Source organism: Brassica oleracea, chromosome C2 (genome assembly GCF_000695525.1).
Source record: "Brassica oleracea var. oleracea cultivar TO1000 chromosome C2, BOL, whole genome shotgun sequence".
NCBI classification, from domain to species: domain Eukaryota; kingdom Viridiplantae; phylum Streptophyta; class Magnoliopsida; order Brassicales; family Brassicaceae; genus Brassica; species Brassica oleracea.
Window position 1 is genome coordinate 45,713,519 of NC_027749.1, and position 999 is coordinate 45,714,517.

Here is a 999-nt window from a genome sequence, read left to right on the forward strand (position 1 = left end):
ATGAATCCATCATCAACTTGCTCGTCTAAATATCACAAAACTATGTTTACAGATAATTATATCATAGTTGTTGAAATTATAATTATATCTTATCGGATGATGGACCTATTTCCCGTATTTTAATCCTTAAAACTACAGTATACTATTAACTTGCCAACGAACATGAGGCAACGACTTCATGATCATTATTATAGGAGAAATGCTTAGCTCTTTGCATCTACTAACACCATGGCGACTTCCAAATTTACCTTTTTCATCATCCTTTTTCTTTTAGGCCTTACTGAGAAATCCTCGACCGCATCGCGTATAAACTCTCGCAAGAGTTGCAATTTTCCGGCTGTTTATAACTTTGGAGATTCAAATTCAGATACTGGAGCTATCTCTGCGGCTATAGGAGAAGTTCCTCCACCAAACGGAGTTGCCTTCTTTGGAAGATCTGCGGGGAGACATTCTGATGGCCGTCTCATTATAGACTTCATTAGTAAGTGTGTCTTTGATATGTAACATTTAGTTTATTACAACCTATAAACAGTATTTGTAATGAATTTTTTGCAGCCGAGAATCTGACGTTGCCGTATCTAACACCGTACTTGGATTCGGTTGGAGCTAATTATCGGCATGGGGCTAATTTTGCGACTGGCGGCTCTTGCATCCGCCCCACCGTTGCTTGTTTTAGTCAGTTCCATATTGGAACTCAAGTGTCTCAGTTCATTCACTTCAAGACTCGTACATTGTCTCTTTACAACCAAACCAACGGTGAGTTAAACCGGTTGAGCATTCCAATTACCAAACCGGAGTTGAAAATGATTTCCTATTTGTGAAACAGGAAAAACTCCATTCTGCAAAGGAGTCCTTGCACGGCCTAAAGATTTCTCAAAGGCTCTTTATACTTTCGATATCGGTCAGAATGATCTCGCCATCGGGTTCCAAAACATGACAGAGGAACAACTCAAAGCAACTATACCGGCAATCATCGAAAGCTTCACTACTGCTATAAAA

The 999-nt window shown here is 39.5% G+C and overlaps 1 protein-coding gene across 1 annotated transcript; it reads left to right on the forward strand.

Annotated features, from left to right (window-relative positions):
- Nucleotides 1–200: 200 nt before the first annotated feature.
- On the forward strand, nt 201–999 carry LOC106322808 (GDSL esterase/lipase At3g27950-like; the record flags this gene model as incomplete). The annotated part of the gene is given in 3 exon segments (XM_013760948.1): nt 201–481; nt 556–756; nt 827–999. Coding segments are annotated over 3 exon segments (627 nt in total), but the record flags the coding sequence as incomplete, so codon positions are not given.